Here is a 27,136-nt window from a genome sequence, read left to right on the forward strand (position 1 = left end):
TAGCTCATTTGACGTTATGCGGTGAGAATGAAACAAACGTGACACACACGACAGTGAATAAATACATGTACTCCCTGGGTTTATTCTCTGCAGCATGTATGGTCCAAGCGAGCACGATATAATTTGCTCTGACCCTGCGTGCTGTGAAACATGATCTAATGGGCAAATACTATCCATGTATTGAGGGGGAGGGGGAGAGGTATTAAGCCCACAACTCGACATGCTCATACACATTGCATCTTTCATTCGGTCTACTTGAAGACACTACCGTATCTGCAAACTTGATCAACACAACCCATGTAAAATGGAAAGTATCACATTGTTTTTTCTGTTACCAAGTCATGAATTGGTTCAGTACACACTGATGACAAAGTACAGGTATTACCACTAGGTACGAGCCTCCTAACATCTACTTTATAGAATTAGCGGAGAAGCTTAATATCCTACATTTTGATGACTATTAGTACATCATTATTTCAAATGATGAATTAATTTGTACGCTTTTTCAAGAGACTTATTAATTTTCACCATGCAGAAACAATGAACGAAAATTGTCAATGTTGACAGCGAAACACCATCGTGAAAACACGCAAGAGAGGGCGGCAAGGAGACGCGGTCTGCAATTTAGACTTGGCATCGTTACAACTGACAGGACAGAAGCATAACCACTACCACAACTGTGATAACTTTAACTGGTTGAGGATGGACTGTTTTTGCTACAACACGCATTTCCCATAGACACCAGCCTAAGTACACCCGGGACTCGTCCTCAACGGGTTAATGATCATGTTACTCAATTCAGGCATGGGTTATCTGCACAAACAGCCATGAATTACTTAGTGAAATGTACCACAATACACAGACGGCACACAAAATTTGAAGGGATTAAAATGACAACATGTGAAGACAAGGATAAAGACGTACAGTTTGTACTGTGCATCACCACTATAGTGTCTACATCATCAGAAAACTACCGACATCTAGCAAACAATCTCTACACTATGATAGATCAGATAAATTGTACATTGTACCAAGAAAGAAACAGTTGTGCAGATAAAACAAAAATGAAAGTGTACCAGATTCACAGTTGGTTCCCTCATAACCTGAAGGACAGAGGCAGACGTAACTACTGCCACCATTGTGATCAAAACAGGTTGCTCCATTCTGACAGGGGTCGGAGGCACAGGGTAAAATTTCTGAGATGAAAGATAATGAATGTATATGATAGGTAATGATGTGACAGATTTCCAATAGAGGAGACTTTAGTTTGGACTGTCATAAATATTGAACTGATGGAGGTAATTCGTTGAAATGCAAAGAAGGCAGTTGAACAATGTATAGATGCTATGAGATAATGGGAAATTGATTAAAAAAAACACCTGATGGTAAGGCATGTATTCGGTAGCTATCAGACATAGATTTGATTACATCATGATAAGATAATGCAACAGACATACAAAGAAGAAAATATGTTAGTTACCAATTTCACAATTGGTTCCTCCATATCCAGCAGGACAGAGGCACACATAACCACTCCCACCACTGTGATCAAAACAAGTTGCTCCATTCTGACATGGGTTGGAGGCACAGGCAAGGATTTCTTATGCAAGATAAAAATTGAAGTAAAATAGAGCTTTCAGAAGAGATAGAAACTTGAGATCACAAACTCTAAATAGGTAAAGACTTTAAAGTGAAATAGGAAACAGTTACAGTTTACCATGTGAAGTTAAGCTGAAATGTATAGTATTATAGTCGATTAAGGCAAAAAACAAAACAAAACAAAACTGAAGTTTGATAAAAGGGGACAATATTTTGAAGAAAATGCATCTTGATTTGGAATAAGTGTATTGAGCATATATTGAATAAAGAAAATAAAGAAGAAGTACATGATTACAGTTATGGAACAAAAATAATCTCAAAACAAACAACCCCCCCCCCCCCAAAAAAAAAAAAACAGAGAGAAGGAGAATTTTTTAGAGACAAGTACCATTTTGACAGTTATTTCCTTCAAAGCCTGCTGGGCAGAGACAGACATATCCACTGCCACCATTGTGATCAAAACAGGTTGCTCCATTCTGACATGGGTTGGAGGCACAGGCAAGGATTTCTAACAAAATACAACACACACCACAGAACATAAGGTGGAGGTAAAATAGGCATGTTTCATTGGAAAATATGAAATTACATGTATGGCTGTGGATGTCACAGAGTTACTATAATCGAGATGAATTAGAAACAATGATTTGGTATGATAAAGATGTAATAATCATGCAGAGAGAAGGATGTTTTATATGTTTATGTGATACACTGATATTATTTACTCCATCAGTTTTCAAACAATCTGTTTGGAAAACATGAAAGCTGTTTATGGGAAATAATTATAAGATGCACTGCAACAGCAGGAATAGCCCACTGGAAACTTTCAAAACCTACATGTACATTGTTTCTGGCATTCCTTTTGTTTAAAGGGATGGTATAGTTTTGGTTGAGACCTAATTTCATGTTTCTAACATTTTTTTGGTGAGATAATGAGAAACTTCTTATGAAATATGAAAGAACACATAATTCCATGAGGGATTCAACGTATATTTGATGAAAATTGGTTTTGAAATGGCTGAAATATCCAAAACAGAGCAATTCTAATAAAGTGTGGAACCCACACTTTTTTACGATCGCTTTGTTTTACTTCGTTTTTGGATGTTTCAGTTATTCCAAACTCGACTTTCATCAAATAAACTTTGAGTTCCTCTTAGAATGGTATGCTCTGTACTATTTCATAAGTGTTTTCTTGGTATCTCGCAAATTCTCATCTCCACCAATACTGTACTATCCCTTTAAACATGCATATGATAAAATGATGTGACTCTTTCACTGCATCATATTCAGTATCAGTCTCTGGATGGTACAGCAAAATTCAATCTTCTAATTATTGTTTCCAGATATGCACCACCTGACACTGTGTTGTTACTAAATGGGCACCAAAGATAAAGTGCTGTATAATTATTCCTTATGAAAAAGAAAGTTTTGATATCATTATCATAATTACCCTCATGTCAAGAGTGTGCTTATAATTTGTTAAAATTTGACTGCACATGAAGTAAATAAATGTAATATATCCTGAGTGTGTTTTAATGACAGTGTACAGCATGTACCAGTAGAATCCCATTATAAAGATAAGCATTCCACACTGGATATTCAAGATAACAGGCCATTATTTGTTGAAGCGTTCAGTAACACCTCACTTGCTAATCTTATAAGCTGTTACTATTAATTATTATTACTATCTTCTTTTCTTTCTTTCTTTCTTTTTTTTTTTTTGGGGGGGGTCATAATATACTGAAATTTCTTGAGCCACGAAAGAAAAACACAAGCACAGACAAATTAAAGCTTTACAACTGGTCTCTTCAAATCTAGCAGGCAAATAAGGATAAAATGAAATATCTAGCTTAGATCAAAAAAATATACCATTTCGGCAGTTGCTTTGGTTGAAAAGTTCTCTTACACACATAGACATTAATCGAGTCACAATCTGGTATTAAAATGAAACAGACAAAAATGAGCAGTGGAAGGGAAAGTACCAGATTCACAGTTGGTTCCTTCATATCCAGCAGCACAGAGACAGACATATCCACTGCCACCATTGTGATCAAAACAGGTTGCTCCATTCTGACATGGGTCGGAGGCACAGGCCAGGAGCTCTTTAGTCACAAATGATAGAACAGAGATGGCACAATACACAAGTCATGATTACATGGACAAAGGAGAGTAAAATATAGTATAGATAGAGGAGATACATAGCTTTGGATAGATATAAAATCCCACAGATACACGTAAATACAAACAAACAAACTTTGAGACTGACAAACAGTCTCTGTGAACAAAGAAACTATTCGTGTGTTCGTGGAAGAGACGTACTGGATTCACAATTGGTTCCTTCATATCCAGCAGGACAGAGGCAGGCATAACCATTGCCACCATTGTGCTCAAAGCAGGTTGCTCCATTTTGACACGGGTTGGAAGCACAGGCAAATATTTCTGGTGAAAAAAAAAAAGAAGAAGAAGAAGAGGAAATACAACAGAAGAGAGCAGAAGTGGAAAATATTAGAAGAAAAAAATTAAAAAAAGATGTAGACAATATGAAGTAAAAGTGAGATAGGCAGAGTGAAGCTGCACACTTTACAATATGTGCATTTCTTGTTTGAATCAACATATACACGTATGCCAAGAACAAAATTTAATATCAAGCACTCTTCAGCAGGAATCAGATAGTCAGATTTCATTGATGCTGCTGCCAACTTCCAAGAAGAGTATACAGACTGTATCTGCACAAAAAAAAAAGTCAAAAGAAGAGTACCATTTTGACAGTTGGTTCCTTCAAAGCCAGCAGGGCAGAGACAGACATAGCCACTGCCACCATTGCTTTCAAAACAGGTTGCTCCATTCAGACAGGGTTCGGAGGCGCAGGCAAAGATTTCTGATATAGACAAGAAGATATAGGCAATAGAAGTTAAAAAAATGAAGGATAGATGATACACAGCAGAAAGGAAACATAGCAGTAAAGGCAGTGAAAATTTAAGCTACACAGAAAGACATAATGAAGTCAAATGACAATAAAAGTGAAAACATGAATACAAGCAGAAAGAGGGAAGTACCAGATTCACAATTTGTTCCTTCGAAGCCAGCAGGACAAAGACAGACATATCCACTGCCACCATTGCTTTCAAAACAGGTTGCTCCATTCAGGCAGGGGTCAGAAGCACAGGCAAAGATTTCTGATATAGACAAGAAGATATAGGCAATAGAAGTTTAAAAAATAAAGGATAGATGATACACTGGAGAAAGGAAACATGGCAGGAAATAAGAAATTTATGCTAGACAGAAAGACATTAATGAAGTCAAATGGTAATAAAAGTGAAAAAAAAGAAAACAAGTAAGAAGAAGGAAGTACCAGATTCACAGTTTGTTCCTTCAAAGCCAGCAACACAAAGACAGACATAGCCACTGCCACCATTGCTTTCAAAACAGGTTGCTCCATTCTGACAGGGGTCGGAGGCACAGGCAAAGATTTCTATTGAAATAAAGAGGAGGAGAGATACATAAGGATAAAGAAAAAAGACATTGAAAGACAGGAAAAAGAAGATGTTGAGTCATACAGGAAAAAAACAAACAAACTCTGAAAGAAGGCATAGTCAAGCTGCTCACACAAAACTAGATAAAGGGGCATGACAGATACCCCTTGAAATCATGATGTTATTAATCAAAGAGTGAAAATGTAAACCAAGAAAACTATATGTCATTGTCCAGTTCAAAACCAACAAGAAGTACTGTAGGCCACAATGAATTTCTAATTTTCTACGAAGTTTAAAGAGTAAGCTCTAAGCTTTGAAATGATGTGTAACTTGTTAAAATTAGACCCTCCTAACCCATCTAAAAGGTGATTGAAATAAGTGAAAGAGGTGCTATAAAGAGGTGTTCTACAGATAAGTTCATTCAACACCTGGGTTCTGTTGCATAAAAGTTACTTTTATGGTAACTTTGCCATCCAATGGTAACTCCCATGGAATTCTTGATTTTGATTGGCTGTTGAGTATTGTTGCCATGGTAGTTGCCATTGGATGGCAAAGTTACCAGGTACGGTGTATGCTGTGCTGAAGTATCAATGAAAAGTTTCTATTTCCTAGTGAAAGCAGCACCAATCCACAGAAAATATGGCCCCCAAAAAAACTCTACTATCTTGATTTTCGTTTCGTTTCAAGCTGCCAAATTTGGCAATAGGTAGAGAAAAGATTACTCTGCCAGGTAAGAACAAACTTTAAAAATTCTGAGTCGGTCAATCCATATGACACACTTTGGTCTATTAATGGAAAATCGTAACTAGTGACTTATTGCTGATTTTCAGCTGCATGGTCACATGTAGTATCAGAGTTAATTAACTATTTTTTGTCAATCTAAAAAAATACTTTAGGACTAAGTGCATCAGAAGAGTACCATTTTGACAGTTTCTTCCTTGAAAGCCAGCAGGACAGACACAGACATATCCACTGCCACCACTGAGATCAAAGCAAGTTGCTCCGTTCTCACAGAGGTTGGAGGCACAGGTAAGGATTTCTGGTGTGCAGAAGATTAGAGAAAGGTGAGACAGAAAGATGCAATAACATCTAAGACAAATCAGCATTTCAAGATAGAGATCGACACCTCAATCTATGTAAAAGAGTGTTATTCATCTAAAACAAGGTGGGAAGAATACTAAGGCAACCTACATGTACATTGTAAGTGGTCTTCAAGATATAGAAGTGCTAAGAGCAACAGAAGTGTGAAAACTGTGCAGAAATGTGTGGTGTTGTGAATTCATACAGCATTCCTACAGTCAAATGAATCGAAAGGAACAAGCTTGATGTCAAATAGTATGGTGTGAGCTTGGAATCCACAGAAAAAACAAGCACAGCAAAGGACATACTGGATCCATAGCTGGTTCCCTCAAAGCCAGCAGGGCAGAGGGAGACGTACATGTATCCACTGTCTCCATCTACCCCATCACGGTATTCGCAGATGACACAATGGACATAAATGAATTAAAACAGAAGCAGGGACTAACAAAACGCTAGATCTCATACCATTTTCACAATTGGTGCCCTCGAAGCCCTCCGGACAGAGACAGACGTAGGACTGCATCTGTCCACTCTCAAAGCATGTGGCTCCGTTTTGGCATGGGCTGCTGTCGCAGGCAAGTGTAACTGTTGGAGAATGTGGCATACCAGTGTCTTGTATTACAAACTGTCTGGTTTGAGGTTGGTAATGAGTGCAAATGATAGGCACACACCGTTTCATGCAAATCAGGGGGTGTTTCATCAACGTTTGTTAGCGCAAAAAGTTGTCATTGCTGACAATCACCATAGTAACAGTCAGTGACGAGAGCATCTCAGCCAATCAAAACCAAGGATTTTGCTGAAATTGTCAGCGCTGACAAACATTGAGGAAACACCCCCCGGGACTATTGTACCTTTGCTCCAAAGCTAACTGCTAATAGATCACAATTGTTGCCACAGAAACACAGAAGTGCTGTGATTTTAAGTTCATCAATTCTTGCCACAAAACTCAAACTACAAAGTAAATATCATATAAACAAGTACAATCATACACACAGGCGAAACTTTTGAAATCAATGAGTGCATTATATAATGCAAGTCAGTATATTTTCTAACACTCCTCTTCACAGCTTGTATATATAAATTGAAAAATAACCCTATAAAATGTATTGTATTTCTGTTTTCTACTGAAAGTAATTCATTAATGAGCACTTATTGTGTGTGCATAGATGAAGTGGATGGAAAAATGTAACTCTATGAAAGTTTTAAAACACAGTTTGGCAGAAGAACATGAATTAGTCTTTATTTCATATGAAAAAGAGCTTGACATATATCGTACTTCCAGTGCCTTTGCTGTGAAAAGCAGACATATTCCACTGCACAGCATTTCGACAACAAAGTGTATTGGACTAAAGTGGTGTTCTTCAATCTCATATTGCGTAATACCTGTGTTGATTTCACAGTTCTTGCCCTCGAATCCAGTGGGACACAAGCAGTGATAGGAGTTTCCGTCGGTGTGTTCAAAACATATCGCATCATTCTGACATGGGTTGCTCTCACACACTGACAGCTCTGTACGGTTGAAAGTGACACACGACAGGTCATCAATAAGTTTTACAAGAAAAAATAACCAAGTGTACTTGAATCCTACACTGCAGAGGGTTACTCACATCCAATTATCACAATGTTAATTAAGAATCAATCCCATTCAACTTTAAACTGCGTGCACTTTTCTCATCACTAATGTCTGTTCATGTAGCAATAATCTTTCTTGCACCATGATGCATGGACAATTTTTAAGAGGTGCATGATGCATCAAAATCTGAAAAGAAGCATTGCATTATAAAAAATAAAGATAATTTGTGCCATGGTGTGTGAGTACACATCTATATATGTATATACAGTACACTTTATGGGTAATTAGTTGCATATTCTCTAAAGAAGAATGGGCATTACATGCAACGTATGCATGAACAGCACAATTGTAACAGCATTTTAACACATGAAAATCTTTATTGCAGTAAAAGATAAAAAAAAATGCAATAAATCTTTTCTACAAGATGCAGCTTTTGCAAATTACCACTTTCACAGTTCGTTCCAGTGAAGCCGGTGGCACAGAGGCAGACATAGCTGCTGGAGTTTGTGTTGGAGAAACAGGTGGCTCCGTTCAGACAGGGGTCGCTGTCACACGAAGGTGATGCTGTGGACCAAAGCAGATGGAAGTCATCAACCCATACTGGCAAATTTTTGGATGGTTTGATTTGACATTATGGCTTGCATTCACAAAGGCTGTCTAAATTGAGCCTAGGATTTATGCAAATTTTTTTCTGCATAAATGTGTGTGACTGATAGCATAATGTATCCTGACAGACATCCAACCATAACTGTGCACTGATACATGTATACGCACATGTTAACGGTATGCCTATATATTTCATGCTTATTTAAGTCCATGGGCTGAAAGTAACCATGGCTTTGATTTAAGCCACCTTTTGTGAATATGGGCCTGTAAATTCAGTGGTCCTCTCACTTACAGAGCAACACGAGAAGCATTAACATTGCAGATTTACACAAATTACCCAATTATTGACTCATTATGAATTCAGACAATGTAGACTGCGTTGTTTGAAACAGGACCAAGACTTGCGTTGCTGGCATGTGGCAGACTCCGACAAACATTTGAATTTTCTGCACAGGATGGATGCTGCAGATGACATGAAACCTTTTCTCAAGTGTCGTTGCATTTAAATCCCAAAATTTGACCAAGTTTGGATTCCTAATGTTAGTGAATACAAATAAGTTTGACATGGCAAATCTTTCACACAGAAGGGAAGTAACATAAAAATCATGCTTTTATTTATAGATTGGGAGAACAACTGTACACAGCAAAGAGAGTCTTGGGAATTTCGAGTGTGACAAAGTGAAAACCCATTTAAGAGTGAGGAAAAATTCTAAATATATAAAGAAAAAAAAAAAAACCAGTGATAAGAATGTACCAGATTCACAGTTGGGTCCTTCAAATCCAGCAGGGCAGAGACAAACATAGCCACTGCCACCATTCTGATCAAAACAGGTTGCTCCATTTTCACATGGGTTGGAGGCACATGCAAGAATATCTGATGAAACAGACACACAAAGTGAGACAAACACACAAGATATGAAATGTTAGATGTAGATATTAGTATAAATGTATATCAGAATCATGTAAGATACACACACATTAATACATATGGAGATTACCAGATCAGGTAGTTATTATAGAGGAAACTCCAGTAATAAGGAAGAAATAAGCATTACAAACAAGTCATGTAAAGTTATATAGCAATGGTTTTAAATGAAAAACAGTGAAAGAAAGGTACCAGATTCACAGTTGGTTCCTTCAAATCCAGCAGGGCAGAGACAGACATATCCACTGCCACCATTCTGATCAAAACAGGTTGCTCCATTCTGACATGGGTTGGAGGCACACGGCAGAATTTCTGGTATAAAAGATTGGATAAAGTGTATGAATGAAGAGTAAAAGATATAGAAATATTGCATGAAACTACACGTACCACTTGATACAGATAAAGATATGAAACAGTAGGAAACATACGGACATGCTATAATAACTATAAAGGTACATGTATGAGGCACTACTATGAAATGTTGGAAAGTGATCATTCAATATGAATTAGGGACTAAATGAAGTCAAAATGTGATAATGGCATCAATTCAAGAATCAGGAAAATAGTGGAAGAAGACTGAGTTATGCACAAGTGTCTTTGAAGGACGTGTATAAAAATGTAGCACAAATGATGTTTGATGTAAATGTACTATTTAGTGAAATAAGTATTTTGAGAAATAAGTACATGATAATAAGATGGAAACAGAAAACAAATGGAGAAAGTAAAGTACCAGATTCACAGTTGGTTCCCTCAAATCCCGCAGGACATAGACAGACGTAGCTACTTCCACCATTCTGATCAAAACAGGTTGCTCCATTCTGACATGGGTCCGATGCACATGGTAGAATTTCTAACATGGAAGAGAGTATACAATATTTTGACACAAAAAAAAGTGCATAGAAATTTGATGATAACAGAACAGAACAAAACAGAACAGAATAGAATATGTGTAAGACAGAGATATCTACAGAAACATATGACTGAGTAGCACACATAGATCATTAAGATGCATGGATAAAGGAACATAAAAGACTTATGACCATTCAAGAGCAAGGATTCAAGAAAGTTATGCATTCTATAGGAGTACAACAAGATGATGACTTTACACATACACACACACAAAATGAAGAATCAGTCAATGTAAAGTACCAGCTTCACAGTTGGTTCCCTCAAATCCAGCAGCACAGAGGCAGACATAGCTACTGCCACCATTCTGATCCATGCAGGTCGCTCCATTTTGACATGGGTTAGAGGCACATGGTAGAATTTCTAGGGCAAGGGGAAGATTAAGATTGTTTAAATGTGTGGGATTAAATATTTGATGAAAATGAATGCACTTTGTATAATTGACAGAAGTTGATAGAGCATGGAAATTATGTTATAAATTGAGTATATGGGCTACAATCACTAATACGAAATCACTATTAGCATTATTGAAAAAAAAATGAAATCACTATTATGATTATTTGCTGTCCAATATAATTTCAAAATAAAATAATATTACATGTTTTTATGAAGGAATGATTTTGATGGCAACGGCTGCAGTAAAAATGAAGGAAAGGTAGCTGCCTGATTAAAACTATAATTTTGCTAAGATGGAATGGACAACCAGAATGTGAAAATAAAGTACCAGATTCACAGTTGGTTCCTTCAAATCCAGCAGGGCAGAGACAGACATATCCACTGCCATCATTCTGATCAAAACAGGTTGCTCCATTCTGACATTGGTTGGAGGCACAGGGAAGGATTTCTAACATAGACAAGAGACAGGTCATAGAACAAGAAAGTGATAGGTTGGTGACACATAATAAATAAGAAACATGGAAGCCATGAAGGTTAGAAAATTATCAAACACAAATAGACATTAATGAAGTCTCGATATGGCATAAAAATGAGCAACAAGAAAACAAGCAATAAGAAGGAAGTACCAGATTCACAATTGGGTCCTTCAAATCCAGCAGGGCAGAGACACACATAACCACTGCCACCATTGTGATCAAAACAGGTTGCTCCATTCTGACACGGGTTGGAGGCACAGGCAAGGATTTCTGATATTAAGAATAGGAGATATGACATAGAAGAAAAAAATAAAGGGTTTGTGATACACAGGAGACAAAATAATAGATAGCAATTGAAAGTTAGAAAACTATGTCACACACATATGCATTAACAAAGTCACAACATGGAAAATATATGAAGCAGAAGAAAACAAGCAGCATAAGGGAAAAGTACCAGATTCACAGTTGGTTCCTTCAAATCCAGCAGGGCAGAGACAGACATAACTACTGCCACCATTCTGATCAATGCAGGTTGCTCCATTCTGACATGGGTCGGAGGCACATGGGAGGATTTCTAATTATGAGGAAACAAAGAAGACAGTAGAATGCATATGATAGTGATAGGAGTGACACAAAAGATGCAAAGTTTTGAAATGATAATAGAGAGAAATGTTAAAGAATATGTGTAGGTACAAGTCCCTAATGTTGAAAATGCAATGGTGATATAAGACTAAATCACACAAAACAACAATGTAGAGATGTAGAGCAATATGCAACCAAGTACTTGTAGGCAACAAATCAGCAACATTTTCAAGTGGATAGTTTTCTTCTCAATGGGAGATAAATTGTGAGAGTAAAGTACCAGATTCACAGTTGGTTCCCTGAAAACCTGCAGCACAAAGACAGACATAGCTACTGCCACCATTCTGATCAACGCAGATTGCTCCATTTTGACATGGGTTGGAGGCACAGGGAAGAATTTTTGTTTATGAGGGAACAAAGAAGACAGCAGAATGCATATGATAGTGATAGGATGGACACAAAAGATGCAAGATTTTGAAATGATATAGAGAGAACTTTGATAAAATTTGATACATGAGTTTATAAAAGTGAGAATATGATGGTAATATAGGACTGACTAATCAAACGAAATGAGTATAGGGATTCAGTGTAATATGCAACCAAGAAAGCAACAATTCAGCAAAAGTTTCAAGTGGATACTTTTCTTTTGAATAGGAAATAAATTGTGAAAGTAAAGTACCAGATTCACAGTTGGTTCCTTCAAATCCAGCAGCACAAAGACAGACATATCCACTGCCACCATTGTGATCAAAACAGGTCGCTCCATTCTGACATGGGTTGGAGGAACAGGCAAGGATTTCTGATATAAAGAATAGGCGATATGACATGGAAAGAGAATGTGAAGAGTTTGTGATAAATAGGAGACGAGATAAAAGATAGCAAATGAAGGACTCAGAAAGTTACAATACACACTTTGAATTGATATTAACAAAGTCATGACATGGTAAATATATGAAACAGACAAAAATGAAAGCAGTGAAAGCAAAGTACCAGATTCACAGTTGGTTCCCTCAAATCCAGCAGCACAGAGGCAGACATATCCACTGCCACCATTCTGATCAAAACAGGTTGCTCCATTCTGACATGGGTCAGACACACAGGGTAGAATTTCTGATTATGAGGAACAAAGAAGACAGTAGAATGCATATGATAGTGATAGGAAGGACACAAAAGATGCAAGATTTTGACACAATGATAGACAGGCATTTTTTTAGAATAAGTACATGAGTCCATTAAATGTACATTTATAGAATGTAATGGTGATACACGTCGGAGTAATCAGATGAAATGACAATGTAGGGATGTAGTGTAATATGCAACCAAGAAGGCAACAATTCAGCAACAGTTTCCAGTGGATACTTTTCTTCTGAAGAGGAAATGAATTGTGAAAGTAAAGTACCAGATTCACAGTTGGTTCCTTCAAATCCAGCAGCACAGAGACAGACATAGCTACTGCCACCATTCTGATCAAAACAGGTTGCTCCATTTTGACATGGGTCGGAGGCACAGGGTAGGATCTCTGTTTATAAGGGAACATAGAAGACAGCCGAACGTATATGATAATGGTAGGTTGGAAACAAAAGACTTTAAAACGATAACAGAGAGAAATTTGATACATTTGACGCAAGAGTTTATAAAAGTGAGAATACAATGGCGATAGGACTGATCACTTAGTCACATGAAATGACAGTGTAGGGATGCAGTGTAATAGGCAACCAAGAAGCAACAGTTCAGCAAAAGTTTTGAGTGGATGCTTTTCTTTTGAATAGGAAATAAATTGTGAAAGTAAAGTACCAGATTCACAGTTATTTCCTTCAAATCCAGCAGGGCAGAGACAGACATATCCACTGCCTCCATTGTGATCAAAACAAGTTGCTCCATTCTGACATGGGTTGGAGGCACAGGCAAGGATTTCTAACATAAAAGAATAGGTGATATGACAGAAGAAGAAGAATGTAAAGGGTTTGTGACAAAGAGGAGACAAGATAAAAGATAGCAATTGAAGGACTCAGAAAGTTACGATACATACTTTAAATAGACATTGATGAAGTCACAAAACGGTATAAAAATGAGCCAGAAGAAAACATAAGAAAAATGATTCACAGTTGGTTCCTTAAAATCCAGCAGCACAAAGACAGACATATCCACTGCCACCATTCTGATCAAAACAGGTTGCTCCATTTTGACATTGGTTGGAGGCACAGGGAAGGATTTCTAACATAGACAAGAGACAGGTCATAGAACAAGAAAGTGATAGGTTGGTGACAAATAATAGGTAAGAAACATGGAAGCCATGAAGGTTAGAAAATTATCAAACACAAATAGACATTAATGAAGTCATAATATGGTTTAAAATTGAGCCAGAAGAAAAGAAATAAGAAAGATGTACCAGATTCACAGTTGGTTCCTTCAAATCCAGCAGCACAGAGACAGACATAGCTACTGCCACCATTCTGATCAACGCAGTTTGCTCCATTTTGACATGGCTCAGATGCACAAGGAAGAATTTCTGTTTATGAGGGAACAAAGAATACAGCAGTATGCATATGATAGTGATAGGATGGACACAAAAGATGCAAGATATTGAAATGATATAGAGAGAAATTTGATAAAATTTCATTTACGAGTTTATAAAAGTGAGAATATAATGGTAATAGAGGACTGAATGATCAAACGAAATGACAATGTAGGGATGTAGTGTAATATGCAACCAAGAAGGCGTCAATTCGGCAACAGTTTTCAAGTGGATACTTTGCTTCTGAATAGGAAATATATAACGTAATCATAAAGTACCAGATTCACAGTTGGTTCCCTCAAATCCAGCAGGGCAGAGACAAACATATCCACTGCCACCATTCTGATCAAAACAGGTTGCTCCATTCTGACATGGGTCAGAGACACAGGGGAGGATTTCTGATACAGACAAGAGATAGGTCATAGAGGATTAATGACACATAATAAATAAGAAACATGGAAGCCATGAAGGTTAGAAAATTATCAAACACAAATAGACATTAATGAAGTCATGAAACGGTATAAAAATGAGCCAGAAGAAAACAAGCAAAAAGAAAAATGTACCAGATTCACAGTTGGTTCCATCAAATCCAGCAGCACAAAGACAGACATATCCACTGCCACCATTGTGATCAAAACAGGTTGCTCCATTCTGACACGGGTCAGAGGCACACGCAAGGATTTCTGATATAAAGAATAGGAGATATGACAGAAGAAGAGTGTAAAGGGTTCGTAACACACAAGAGACAACATGAAAGATAGCTATGAAATGAAGGTCTCAGAAATTATGATACACACTTTAAATAGACATTAACAAAGTCACAACATGGTAAATATTTGAAACAGACAGAAACAAACAGCAAAAGGAAAGTACCAGATTCACAGTTGATTCCTTCATATCCAGCAGGGCAGAGACAGACATAGCTACTGCCACCATTCTGATCAAAACAGGTTGCTCCATTCTGACATGGGTCGGAGGTACAGGGAAGGATTTCTAATTCAGAAGAAATACACACATACAGTACAAATGAATGTAGAAACTGATGTTTATAGTAAAATGACACACAAGAGTAGATAGAATTATGATAAAATCATGGTGTGCATAATGGAAGAGTTAATGGTAATATACGACCAATAAATGTACACATGCTATGAAAGGACAATGGAAAGATTGAAAGATGGAAAGAAAAGGAGACAATATAACAGCATTTTCACTATATACCTGACATTTAACTTGAAAATAACTATTAACTGGACAAAAACAGAAAAAGGTGATGGTAAAGTACCAGATTCACAGTTGGTTCCTTCAAATCCAGCAGGACAGAGACAGACATAACCACTGCCACCATTCTGATCAAAACAGGTTGCTCCATTCTGACATGGGTCGGAGGCACAGGGGAGGATTTCTAATACAGAGAACAAACACACATACAAATACAAAAACTGATACAAGAAAAATGATGCACACAATATACGTATTGATACAACAGTAAATATAATTTTGATGAAATTGTTGTGTACATCATGGAGGAGTTAATGGTGACAAAAGACCCAACTAATGTACAATTGTAAATATATACATATGATGAAAGTACATTTAAATCATTTTAACATGCAAATGCAAAAGCAAGAATCAACAGCAGTTTAAAATTCATACTTTATATGTACTTAGAGCATGATATTGCAATGGACCAGAAAAATAATAATGGAGGTAATGTACCAGATTCACAATTTGTTCCTTCAAATCCAGCAGCACAGAGACAGACATAGCTACTGCCACCATTCTGATCAATGCAGGTCGCTCCATTTTGACAAGGGTTAGATGCACAGGGAAGAATTTCTGGTGAGGCAGATATGACAAGACAGATATACAATATATACATAGATATAAATGTACATTGGATATTATGCAGTACATGTACATGCATATATGCGATTTTGTATATGATATGTATGTGTGGGAATATACAGGAGTTTAGTGAAAAAAAAATCACCATGAACTTAAGTTGAAGATTGAAGCTTTACACGTACTAGGATTTAACTGAACATGTTTGTTTGTCCACTAAAATGTTACGGAGCTTATCAACAAACATTTGCTACCTCCTGGCTCTAGACACCTGTCCTGGTTCATTGATTATAATGACACAAATATGTGCATATGAGAGCATGAATGACACAGAATTGCTGAGTAAAATGTACCAGATTCACAGTTGGTTCCTTCAAATCCAGCAGCACAAAGACAGACATAGCTACTGCCACCATTCTGATCAAAACAGGTTGCTCCATTTTGACATGGATTGGAGGCACAGGGCAGAATTTCTGGTGAGGCAGACGTGATAAGACAGATATACAGCATGATATACAAAATTTGATAGATATATATGAATATATATGCATGCATATATTATATGATACATATGATATTTATGCATGGGTACATGCAGGAGTTTGGTGAAAAAAAATCTATGTGAACTTAACTTGAAGATTGAAGAAGGTGTTTAAAGGTTTTACCCAGAATCGTTTTTGGACAAGACTCATAGTGATTAAAACAAACATTTGGTAATTCCTGGCTACAGATGTGAGCCCAGGTTTAGTTATTACAATGGCACGAATTAATATATAGTATCACAAACACACACAGAACAGAGATGATGAGAGAGTGTACCAGATTCACAGTTGGTTCCTTCAAATCCAGCAGGGCAGAGACAGACATAGCTACTGCCACCATTCTGATCAAAACAGGTTGCTCCATTTTGACATGGGTCAGAGACACAGGGGAGGATTTCTAATTCAGAAGAAATACACACATACAAATGAATGTAGAAACTGATGTTAGTAAAATGACACACAAGAGTAGATAAAATTATGATAAAATCATGGTGTGCATAATGGAAGAGTTAATGGTAATATACGACCAATAAATGTACACATGCTATGAAAGGACAATGGAAAGATTCTGATATTCAAAAGAAAAGGAGACAATATATAAACAGCATTTTCAGTATATACCTGGCAATTATTTAGAAAATAACAATTAACTGGACAAAAAAAGAAAAAGGTGATGGTAAAGTACCAGTTTCACAGTTGGTTCCTTCAAATCCAGCAGCACAGAGGCACACATAGCTACTGCCACCATTTTGATCCATACAGGTTGCTCCATTGAGACAGGGGTTGGAGGCACAGGGGAGAATTTCTGGTGAGGCAGATATGACAACAGATTTGTATATATATAGTGTGATATATGATATATATAGAGATATACAGTGTCTGTACACTGTTTATACAGAGAGAGATATACATACAATACTGGCATATATGTGATATGTACGATTAACATGTGTTGGTACACAGTTCAATGAATAAAATGAAACAAAGTTGAAGGTAGAACAAAAGCTTTGAAAGCTTTCCTCAGAATCATATGTGGACATGTTCTTTTCTTCATGAAAGATGCATGTGAATGCAGGGCAAATAAATAACTAGCAATTCCTGGCTTCAGATATGAGTTCTTGTTTTTAGTAAAATTACACAGAGATTTGCATATAGGAGTACACATCAAACAATGATGCTGAGAAAATGTACCAGATTCACAGTTGGTTCCTTCAAAGCCAGCAGCACAGAGGCAGACATACATGTAGCTACTGCCACCATTCTGATCAAAACAGGTTGCTCCATTTTGACACGGGTCAGAGGCACAGGGTAGGACTTCTGGAGTGGCAGATATGACAACATGGATGTATTGCATAATATACAAGTATGCATACAATATGCATGTATACAGATTGGTATATCAGATATATACAGAAGTAATATGTGTAATACACTTGTGTGGGTAAATATAGGAATTTAGTGAAAAAAAGAAAAAAGAAAGAAACCCAGCATGAATGGAGTTGAAGACTGAGTAACTCGTTTGTAAAAAAAGATTAAGAATGATTTTTGGATATGATTCTTTCTCCATCAAAGATGAACAAGCATAGCAAACAAATGGCTGGTAATTCCTTGCTTCGAACGAGAGTCCAAGTTTATGACAATACTAGGAAAATGTGTATAGAAACTGTATAAAGCAAAAATGGAACATAGATGCTGAGAAAATGTACCAGATTCACAGTTGGTTCCTTCAAATCCAACAGGGCAGAGACAGACATAGCTACTGCCACCGTTCTGATCAAAACAGGTTGCTCCATTCTGACATGGGTCGGAGGCACAGGGTAGGATTTCTGGTGAGGCAAATATGATATTTATGATATATATGATAGATGTGTTGCATGATATACAAGATATATACAATGTATATCTATATATCTCTATATACAAATGTACATGGATAAACGCATTATGTGATATACAAGTGTTGGTACATAAAGGATTTAGTGAAAAAAAAAGAACTTGTGTTGAAGACCGAATAAGGAGGTTTTTAAGATATATACACTTTCATTTCTGCACATGTTTCTTTCTCCACGAGTGATGCAAATGCATTGGTAAATCCCAGCTTCAAACATGAGTCCTAGTTTATTACAATGAGACGGAAATTATATACTTAGATCACACACAGAACAGAGATGCAAAAAAAAAAAAAAAATAGATATATATATATATGTACCAGATTCACAGTTGGTTCCTTCAAATCCAGCAGGACAGAGACAGACATAGCTACTGCCCCCATTCTGATCAAAACAGGTTGCTCCATTCTGACATGGGTCGGAGGCACAGGGGAGGATTTCTGATGAAGAGGGAATATAGAATGACAGGATACAGCAACTAACAATAATGGGATGAAAACTGATGTGAAATACCACACATCAATACAGTGTAGATCAAAGTTTTTAAATTCACAGATAATTTGTTTCACACATTTGTTCCACAAAATAGTGTATTAGTCACATAATTATGTTAGAGACTCAAAGCATACCCATAATTCCCATAACAATGATAATATAACAATGCACCTCAATATTACAGGCAATATGCAGATGAGCCAATAATTGTTCAGAACACAATGAATATACATGTAGTGTCTGTATGTCTTTTCCAGAATCCTGTAGTATTTGATGAGATGTTATAATGTGAAATCACACATACCACTCTGGCAGGTTGGTCCTTCGAAGCCCGGTAGGCAAATGCACACAAATGAACTGCCGCCATTTTGATCCACACACGTTGCGCTATTTTGACAGGGATTGGAGGCACAAGGCAGCATCTCTGAAAGAGTGCGAGAGCAGAATATAGTAAAAAGGTCACGTACAACATGCATTGTGATTGGTTAGATTGCATCATGTGATTGTGTGATAATTCTGATGCAGAGGACAGCTGTGCCGTAGATACCGTTCATTTTGGTACAGAGAATCCCACATTAATAAATAGGAGATGAGTCATTTGTTTACAATTGCTATCAATGGAGATCAATTTTTGTGGAATTTAGGATTCCCTTTGTACAATGTACAGATACGCTTTTGCATCCTGGATCTATATAAAATCAGTAGTAGATCTAGTAGGGCCCAGACCTACGTCGTGTACAGAAAATGCATGCACAAACTATAGTTTGCAGAGTTATTTACTATAACAATTGGTACATGTTCTATTGATGCACCAGTACTGGACTAGAGAACTTCAAATACTAAATTATCCCTCTTGCAGTTCTAATTAATCTCGGCCTGTGGCCTCGGTGAAACAAAATGGCGCTCTGGATAATTTAGTATATTTTTGTCGTTGCACAATCCAGTACAGTGCATGATATAGCATGCACCGATTGCATAATCAAGTGACAAAAAGCTACTCAGAAATTTTCTTATGATTTGCAGAAAGTTGAACACTGCAAAGTATCGTTTTGAGAACAAATACAAGTCCATCATACAATGTGCAAAGCAAAGGGTTTGATGGCAGTAAAGTTAATGAATCCACACAACAGAAGGAGGATGGTGTAAATCTACCGAGTCATTACGCAGCATTTCAAAGAGATCAGATGATTCCAAAAATTACTATGCTGATTACAATACTCTGAAGTATGCTGGGTGTGTTCAGAGCATACAATTTTGTACCTAATATCTGCAATTAAAGTATGCATAAATGTAATAAAAACATTAAATCCTATTTCACAAAAGTGATAACTACATACATTTTATATCACATACATGTACATGTAGGATATGTTTATCTTGGTGAGTCAGTTTAAACTGACCACAGTTTTTAAATATTGGACATGAAGAATCCAAGCACTTAGAATTGTGTCCTGGACAGTGAGGTTTCAGACACACGAAGAGGTTTCAGATCAGAGGTTTCAGAGGTTTCACAAAATCCAGAACATACCATTTTCGCAATTTGCGCCCTCGAAGCCAGAAGCACATAAACAAACATAGCCTACACCATTAGCCTGGTTGAAACAAGTAGCTCCATTTTGACAGGGGTCGCTGGAGCAGGGCAGAATGATTTCTGTAGAAGAGGAAATACGAGATGTATAGCATGACTTTGACAAGGCAACATGACCAAGGCAGACAATAAGTAATGATAATACTATTCAGATCTCCAAAATGCACAATACAATACATTAGTCTCCATGTGCATACATAAAAAATAACAAAATGTATGTGTATATTCTTATATCACTGACATAACCAGCAATTATCAAGAAGGATGAGTTCATATCATCACAGATTTGAATACATCAAAATCTGTAATATGTCTCATATTTAGGGGGGATTTTTCCATAATTTTTGTGTCATTATTCTAAAAGCCTTATCACCAAATGTCAAATTTCACACTTATTTCAGACAGCAGATTCTCTGACTTTGAACACTGCTTATGTGTAGGTACTTAATGGCTTAATGAGTTCTCTGAGATAGCATGAGCATTTCCACAAAGGCATACAGTATAAGTGTAAGAACCTTAAACTTGATATGAGATCTAATCAACAACTAATGGAAACTATGAAGGACAGGAGTTCAATCACTGAGACACACTTCTTTATCTTCTTCCATGAGCTCGAAAACATGACTACTTGTACCTAGATATCTATGTCAATATAGTTATGGCACATTTGCTTTGCAATAATTGGAGCTTATACTTGAGCAAAAAACATAATCAGCTATTGTCCACTTCAAACACACACTGCATGGTGGGAGAGTGAATTTACAAAAACTTGACCAATTATCCTACAGAATACTAGCTGATTGTCAATGTTGATATTTGAAAGTGAAAAAAACAAACAAACCGAAACAAAATACAGCAAGTTAATGTAGACTTCTTCTCATGAGGTACAGATCTTTTTTTTTCCCTTTCAACTCCTATATACAAATAGAACTACATACTGTAAATACTACATTTTTCAGTTTGTTTTTCCTTACTAAGCAAACAATGACACTCAACTTGAAAACATATTTTTTCCATTATACTAAGAAGTGCAGTTTAGTTAAACTGACTTAAGTTATGCTCATGATAAAAGTCTGCAGTGGAAGAAGAAACAAATGACCTGTTTTCATTTTTTTTTTTTTTTATTGTAAACCAAGAACGCAGCAAATACCTGTTTCACAGTTTGTTCCTTCAAAGCCTTCTGGGCAGATGCAGGTGTAGGTTTGATTAGCCAGGTTCTCAACACATGTGGCTCCTTCGACACAGGGGTTACTTGCACATGGCGGGATAGCTGGCAGTGATGAAAAAATGAGATGAGTTTTGAAAGTGCAGCTTTGAAAAGGAAGACCACATGATGCCTCAAAGTACAACTGTATGTAATGAATTCAACCCACTTGTGATTGCAATGAAAATAACATTTCTTTTTTTGTCAGCCAAATTGAAAAAAAAAAGAATTAAACTTGTTCGATTGCAGAAACAGTGGTGATCCCTGGTGTGCTGTTGATGAGCAATTGGCATTAGTGAGATTTAACACCTTTCTGTTATCTATATGGTTGCACTACAATGTATCAGCCAAATAAAACAAACAAACAAACAAAACACACAAACTTGTTAGATTACATCATAGCAACATGGGGTCAAATAAAATTATGAAGTAAGTTATCTATTACTCTAGAAAGAATTCCAGGTCTCAAGTGTGAATTGAGTGCTAAATATTATCAAGATCACTGATGTGCAATCAAGGTAAGGCAAACATACATGTAACTGCCTACATACAAATGTACGTTGTACATTGGCTCTGTTCAGCTAATATGAAAGCAGTCTTGGTGGCATGAAGGGACCTTTCTAGCTCTTGAAATATCAAAAATATAAATTTGAGAGACTAAGGATTCCTTTCATGGGAGAAATATTTGCACAAGTGTATATAACACTTGCACAGCTCTTTCCCTTCATACTGTGGTTAAATCCTCATTCGAGTTGGTGGTTGTCACAGTATAGTTGTGTATTAATGTCCGACTTATCATATGGCTGATCACATTACTTATCTGTGATCCACATGTAGAATGCTGAGCATGGAGAATGAAAACTACAGTATGGTGGACAGGAAGGGATGTTCGGCATATGAGAAAGGCATGTACCATTTTCACAGTTGGTTCCTTCAAAGCCGGATGCACAAAGACACACATAGTTGGCACCACTCGCATGGGCAAAGCATGTGGCTCCATTCAGGCATGGATTACTAGCACAGGGTTGGATTTCTAGGAAATGAGAGGTAGAGAGAGATAGAATAATTCTGAATTACTGCAACAGCAGAGACAAGATATGTACCTATGACAAACATGCCACACAGAGCTATAAAATGGCGCAGACACATGACTTCAAAAGACTAGCAGAATGCTTGTTTATGAAAGTTTCCTTACCAAGTAAAGCTTTGCTACAGTGTACATCACTACAAAACAGAAAATTAATTATCAAAAGTACATTGTAAACTGATTAAGGAAGATGGTGTAGATATATTGTACCCGTATTACTTCAAAAAATTAGAAGAATGTTGAATAGTTTATGAAAATCTTCCTATGCAAGAGAAGTTTTGCCAAATCATTCCAAAACAGAAAATTGATTACTAGAGGTACATGGTGAATAGTTTTTTTTTTCTATCTGCTACATGTACTAGTCAACAGCAATATCGATACACAATTGTAAGTAGGTTACGTGACCATATTGATTACATTGTAAGAAGAGGGGTTTTTTGAATTTGCAGCAGGAAAAGAATACAAAACTGTACTGAATGACATGGTATGGATTTCTATTATCAGTCAGAACAAGCTGGGTAAGAACACAACAAATTTACAAACTTTTAGAAGACACAATATCTTAGGCAGTATGTGAATACAATGTAGAAGAGAGATATGAAATACAGAAAACTAGATATGAATGTCATGTACCAGATTCACAGTTCGTTCCTTCAAATCCAGCAGCACAAAGACAGACATATCCACTGCCGCCATTTTGTTCAAAGCATGTCGCACCATTTTCACACGGGTTGGAGGCACAGGCAAGGATTTCTGTCATGAAAGGTACCAGAAAAGACATAGAATATATGAAAATGAAAGACGACAAACAAAAATTTCATGCAAGCTATAGCATGCAACAAAAAGAGGTTCATGCACAAAAACATTCACATGAAATATAAATAGTAATGGATACTAGATTTGATGAAACTAAGTAAACATTGTAGATTCTACAATGTTTGACCTGAAAGCAACTCAGAAACAAACAGGGAATGTAAAGTACCTGATTCACAGTTGGTTCCTTCAAATCCAGGAGTGCAGAGACAGACATAACTGCTTCCACCATTTTGATCAAAACAGGTTGCTCCATTTTGACAGGGGTCTGAGGTACACGGTAGAATTACTAATGCAAAAGATAACAGACACACAAAAACCCACAATTAAAGGTACAGTTTAGCATTGGGAGCAGTGATTTAATAATGTTCGAGATATCACATCTGATGCATATGTATAGGTCAGGTGTATCACAAAAAATTCCTACCATTCAAAAGAATTGCAATAAAGCCTACAATATAAGGAGATATCACTACTTTTCTCAATAAACCATAACTGTAAATGGTTTAGTCTAGAAAACATTATTATCATACCTATTGGTCAGATTTTGTACATTTAACAATACTTAACATGAATCACACATGTGATTCAAATTCTTACATTGGTTGCTTCTATACCTAATGCACATTTCAGAATTATTTTGAAGCACTAAAGCTGGGTTTTTGTTTCGTCTGCAAATGGTAAATTATGCCTTTAACATAATGAGATAATATATTCAAGGGACACAGACAGATTAGTAATGAGTGAAAAGTTAGGTATTTAAATTTATTGTATTTATTGGCTGGACTAGAGGAGCAAGAGTACAAATGAAGAAAAGAATCTAAGACATTACTAATAAGCTAAACAGCATGTGTCATAACTATAAAGATTTTAAAGGGGAACAACATGATAATGACATTACATGGAAATGAGATGGTGATAGTAATGTACCAGATTGACAATTGGTTCCCTCAAATCCAGCAGGGCAGAGACAGACATATCCACTGCCACCACTGTGATCAAAACAGGTTGCTCCATTCTGACATGGGTTGGAGGCACAGGCAAGGATTTCTGACATAGAAGATACAACAGTACAATAGGAAAGGATAATATGATGTAGGATATTGAGGATAGTGGATATTGGATAAAGGATATTGAGATTTATATAAGATAAAGAAGTAATTTGTTAAATCAATGAAATATATGAGAAGTTCATAGACTATGGTGTAGGACTGAAAGAGGAAATAGGATATTATATCGTCTGTTGAGAATGATAAGGGCGTTAAGTTGCCACAAAACCCATAGGCCCGAATTCACGAAGATGGTACAAATGAAACCATGGTTTAAACCATGGACAAAAACCATGGAGCGCCAAGTGTCGCATGGAATATTTCGTTACGAAATCAGTCGTTTCGTCGATGAAATGATTATTTTTTTACGAAATGACAACATTTTGTAACTAAATGAACATTTCGTCTACGAAATGATAATTTCGTTAACGAAACGGTCATTTTGTCGACAAAATGACCAATTTCGTAACAAAATATTCCGTGCGACACTTGGCGCTTCATGGTTTTTGTCCATGGTTTAAACCATGGTTTCATTTGTACCACCTTCGTGAATTCGGGCCATAGTGTTCAAGACCACTTAACCCTATTCTAACGGGGGGGGGGGGGGGGGGGTCGACGTTTCACGCCACGATTTCGCAACGCGCAAAGATTTTGCCGCGTCGTTTCACAACTTTTTTCATTGAAGTCTCCCGCATATTTTGAGACCAAATTTGCGACGTCCGGGTACACCGTTTTGAAGTTACGTAATGTTTTGCATATGCATGTCAACCAAAAAACAGCTCAAATTCATGATATCCTGTGCAAATCCAATGCAAATTGTGTTTTTTGGTTAAATTGATATAAATTAGATTATTTCAACTTTTAACCATTGAAATTAATCAATTCTAGTGTAGATAAGCCTGAAAAAGTGCCTGCAACAAATTTTGGCAAAAAAACAATAGAAAACAAAAGGTCGAAAAAACAGTAAAATACATAAGAAATTAACAAAACAATAAAAAACAAAAGAAATTGATTTCGATTGTGCTAATTTTTTACAACAAAATTGTTTGATGTATCTTGAGGAATTCTGACACAAAAATTTAGCAATCCTCCAGTCTTTTTAATGGGGTTATAGGTGAAAATATGATTTCATGCACAAATTTGCATAATTAATTTATTAAAAATAGAAAGGCAATATTTTTCTATTGTATGACCATGTTATCTTGTAGTTGACATCCAGCTCTATCTTCAGGCAAAATTTTGCGGCGATCGCACGATCGGCGGCCGAGATCTGAAGGGGGGGTGGGGTCAAATTGACCCCCCCTCAGTAAAAACTTGGTCTCAAATAGCCCAGTTAGCATAGGGTTAACGCCCTTCTCATTCTCAACAGACGATATGAGCATGTAAATATTCAGTACTTGACAGAGTCAATGATGATTTGTTAAATCAATTAAATCTGTAAGAGATGTTCACAGACTTTGGTGTAGAATTTAACTAGAAATATAACTAATAGAAAGAGTTATATCAGCACAGAAACATGAAGCACTTGTCAGAGTCAAAGGGTGCAACCTGACAAGAAAATAATGCAACTCAAAGAAACAATGGAAAGGAAAGTACCAGATTCACAATTGGTTCCTTCAAATCCAGCAGGACAAAGACAGACATAGCTACTGCCACCATTCTGATCAAAACAGGTTGCTCCATTCTGACATGGGTTGGAGGCGCAGGGGAGGATTTCTAAAATAAAAGATACCAGAGATATGAAGAATATGATATACAAATGACAGATATTGAGATTTATATAAGATTAGGAAATGGTTTGATAAATCAATGACATATACAAGAAATGTTCACTGACTATGATGTGGAGTTGAAAGAGGAAATAGAGTACTGTATGAGCACGTAAACATTCCGGGCTTGACAGAGTCAAAGTTTACTACCTTATGAGAAAAAAAAAATGCAACTCAGAGAAACAGTGAAAAGGAAAGTACCAGATTCACAATTGGTTCCTTCAAATCCAGCAGGACAGAGACAGACATATCCACTGCCACCATTCTGATCAAAACAGGTTGCTCCATTCTGACATGGGTTGGAGGCACAGGGAAGGATTTCTAACATACAGAAGAAGATATCAGAGATACGGAAGATATGACATACAAATGAAGGATATTGAGATTTGAAATATTACACAAAGAATGACTTGTTAAATAAATGAAAATATTAGAGCTGTTCAAAGATTATGTTGTAGAATTGACCACAAGAGATATGCTGTAGATAGATTTGATATCAGCATAGACACATTACGCACTTGATAAAGTCAAAGTTCACAACCTTAAAAGAAAACAATGCAACTCATAGAAAAACAGAGAAAGGTCAAGTACCAGATTCGCAATTGGTTCCTTCAAATCCAGCAGCACAAAGACAGACATAGCCACTGCCACCATTGCTTTCAAAACAGGTTGCTCCATTCTGACATGGGTCAGAGGCACAGGCAAGAATTTCTAGCATAGAAGATAC

General features: G+C 36.7%; 1 protein-coding gene across 1 annotated transcript in view; it reads right to left on the reverse strand.

Annotated features, from left to right (window-relative positions):
* The window catches only part of LOC140231807 (uncharacterized), a 213,791-nt gene that overhangs the window by 133,806 nt on the left and 52,849 nt on the right, over positions 1-27,136 (reverse strand). Inside the window, 10 exon segments of the mRNA XM_072311960.1 lie at positions 1,077-1,196; positions 1,481-1,600; positions 6,615-6,734; positions 11,182-11,301; positions 12,293-12,412; positions 14,692-14,811; positions 15,414-15,533; positions 24,522-24,641; positions 26,611-26,730; positions 27,001-27,120. Of these exon segments, the coding sequence (XP_072168061.1) occupies positions 1,077-1,196; positions 1,481-1,600; positions 6,615-6,734; positions 11,182-11,301; positions 12,293-12,412; positions 14,692-14,811; positions 15,414-15,533; positions 24,522-24,641; positions 26,611-26,730; positions 27,001-27,120 (1,200 nt within the window).

This window comes from Diadema setosum, chromosome 8 (genome assembly GCF_964275005.1).
Source record: "Diadema setosum chromosome 8, eeDiaSeto1, whole genome shotgun sequence".
Lineage (NCBI taxonomy): Eukaryota > Metazoa > Echinodermata > Echinoidea > Diadematoida > Diadematidae > Diadema > Diadema setosum.